The 2334-nt window shown below is 35.6% G+C and overlaps 1 protein-coding gene across 1 annotated transcript; it reads right to left on the bottom strand.

Annotated features, from left to right (window-relative positions):
- Positions 1-6: 6 nt before the first annotated feature.
- LOC107274163 lies at positions 7-2328 on the bottom strand. Its single transcript, XM_015752964.2, has 2 exons — positions 1823-2328; positions 7-220 (listed from the first exon to the last, which is right to left on the bottom strand). Exons 1-2 carry the CDS (start codon positions 2058-2060, stop codon positions 57-59), a joined length of 402 nt encoding a protein of 133 aa, XP_015608450.1. The 5' UTR covers positions 2061-2328; the 3' UTR covers positions 7-56.
- Positions 2329-2334: the final 6 nt, after the last annotated feature.

Below are 2334 nucleotides of genomic sequence, written 5' to 3'. Positions count from 1 at the left end.
CGCTTTTATGTAACTGGCCGTCCCACGGACGCCACGTTACAACATATATTACGATGTTAATTGTTAATATGCAATAAAGGTATTACAACCCGAGCGGCACTATCAGAATGTTTCAATTTAATACATTTTCTTTTTATTTTTGATGCAGTAATTATAGTCATTGATGAAAGAAATTGATTTGAAATAATTGAGATACCCAAGCTGCTCGAATCACACGGCTCTGTAAAAAAATTATCTTTTTTTAAACAGTGTTTAACTTTTAATAAAAATATCGAATTTTCTTCAAATATGTCATATATTAAAACCAACGATCCGTCATGTAGTAAACAACAGTTGTCATTACAATGCTTTGAAACAAAGAAACCATCGAATTCTAAATAGGAAATATTTTTTACTCTGGATGACGAGTAATGAATAATGGGATACAATTTAGAATGAACCGGCGAATGAACAAATTGTTCAAGTGGTCTACCGGTGGATTTAATTTTTTTTTAAATTTGTTGCATATAATTCTTAAATTAAAATGCACTAAAATTATCCAGAGGTCCAAATCTTTTAACGTCATTAGAAAGATGTATCAGATTATGCACTTTGTGTGTCAAAAATTGATAGCCATAAAGATCTCCATAGGTCTGTACAAACCAAACTAGTAATTCATTTGCATAATCAGTGAAGTGAATAGACAGCTCAACATCTGCTAGAATTCTTGTAGCTACACTCAAAGCGAGAAAATGTTTGTAGTGTTCATTTGATAAAACATTTTTTAAAACAACAGATCCAGTATATAGTAAAAACTGTCTATGCTCTGTTGCCTTCCACCTGGCAAATTCGTTAAGACTTCTTGGAATTCTAACAAACTGGTTTCTGGTAATAAAACTTCCCGTTGATATTAGCTTTTCATTAAGATTATCTAAGACACATGATTTTAATGTAATATCTTTTTTCCCTTTCACCCAAAATTCTATGATACGTTTCACAACTCCCAAACATTGCAAATGCATATAATCAAGTGGTATTTGTGCAACCATGTCTATATTTAAAAGCTCTAAACAAGAAGTTGATATGTGGTGCTCGGGTTGTTGCTTGCTTCTAAAGGAATTATCAGTGCATAATGTACAATCTGTCTCAGGGTAAGTAACTTTGTTTTCTATGAAATCCCCTTCTTGAATGCATTTAGTACAGCTGAAGTAGCCTGTATGATTTTTGGTGCAACATATAAAAGATTTTGCAGGTGCATGACAAATGATTGCATCTATAACAACAGATATCTGTTTTCCATTCACAACTAATCAACGTTCACATATTATTTTTGCATCATCTACTAGAATTTTCAGAAACTGATTAGGATCTTTAGGTTTCATCGAACCATGATGAATGCCAACAACAAATGGTTCTGTATGAAAATCGGCAACAATTGAAGCTAAGATAACCCAAAATTGACTCCCAAAACTTTTTGAAAGTGATAGACCATCAACATTAATATGAAGTTTTAGCTCACTTTGGATGTCTTGAAAATATTTTGTGATTAATCGTTTGATACTTAATGATAGATTAAAATGAACATATTGACCTCCATTTACTGATTCTATGGTTTGAGAATCTAACTTTGGAGTTCTAAGAAAAGTCCTAATATCTGCTGATAAGTGAGAGTGACCATTGTGTTTCAATAATTTTAATAATTCATTCGCAGCACTGTGACAAACATTATTTTTGGAAATCCAACTGCACAATCCTTCTTCAAATTTGATATCACTTAAAGTATCATCATTATCGTCAAGATTACCTCCTATGCTATTACCATCAATTTCAAAAGAAAACTCACTTGATGCACAAAGATCTTGGCTTTCCTCAATTTCAATCTGTTCACATGACAAAGAATTCTCTAGATTCCCAGCTTGAAATACATGTTCTTCAGACAGATCGCACAATTCATGTAGATCTGCGTTTGTTTCTGAATTTTGAACTATTGTATCATCAGACCTTGCTACATTTTTAATTGTAGATATTGTAACAAAAATGTTACTGCAGACTCCCCTCCGCCTCCTGGCTCGGGGTCCCATAGGCCTCGAGTATTGCGTGCCAGCGTTAAGTATAAGTAATTGCGTTTATTTAGTTGTTTTAGATTCATTGTATTTAGAGTTAAGATCCCTCCCCTCCATCCCTCCCTCCCTCCCTGTCGCCCTTCCCCGTAGGGCACTGGCTCGAGGACCAACAACCAGCATCGAGGACACCGTCGTGGACCTGCCACGAGGACCCAGCATCCCTGGATGGACCGCGAGAGCGGCTACGTCGCCGAGGCAGCGGAAGGCAGGGATGGCATGGGCAGGAGGAACA

The sequence above is a fragment of the Cephus cinctus genome, unplaced genomic scaffold (genome assembly GCF_000341935.2).
Source record: "Cephus cinctus unplaced genomic scaffold, Ccin1 Ccin1_scaffold2418, whole genome shotgun sequence".
Taxonomy (NCBI): domain Eukaryota; kingdom Metazoa; phylum Arthropoda; class Insecta; order Hymenoptera; family Cephidae; genus Cephus; species Cephus cinctus.
This window is presented reverse-complemented; position numbering and strand designations above follow the sequence as displayed.

Bases quoted from the DNA above. Each gene is read 5' to 3' on its own strand.
- LOC107274163 (XM_015752964.2), bottom strand. From the start codon at position 2,060: ATGGGACCCCGAGCCAGGAGGCGGAGGGGAGTCTGCAGTAACATTTTT. The intron at 221-1,822 runs GTGAGTTTTCTT...ATTTTTTTACAG, and splicing joins CCAAGATCTTTGTGCATCAA to AGCCGTGTGATTCGAGCAGC.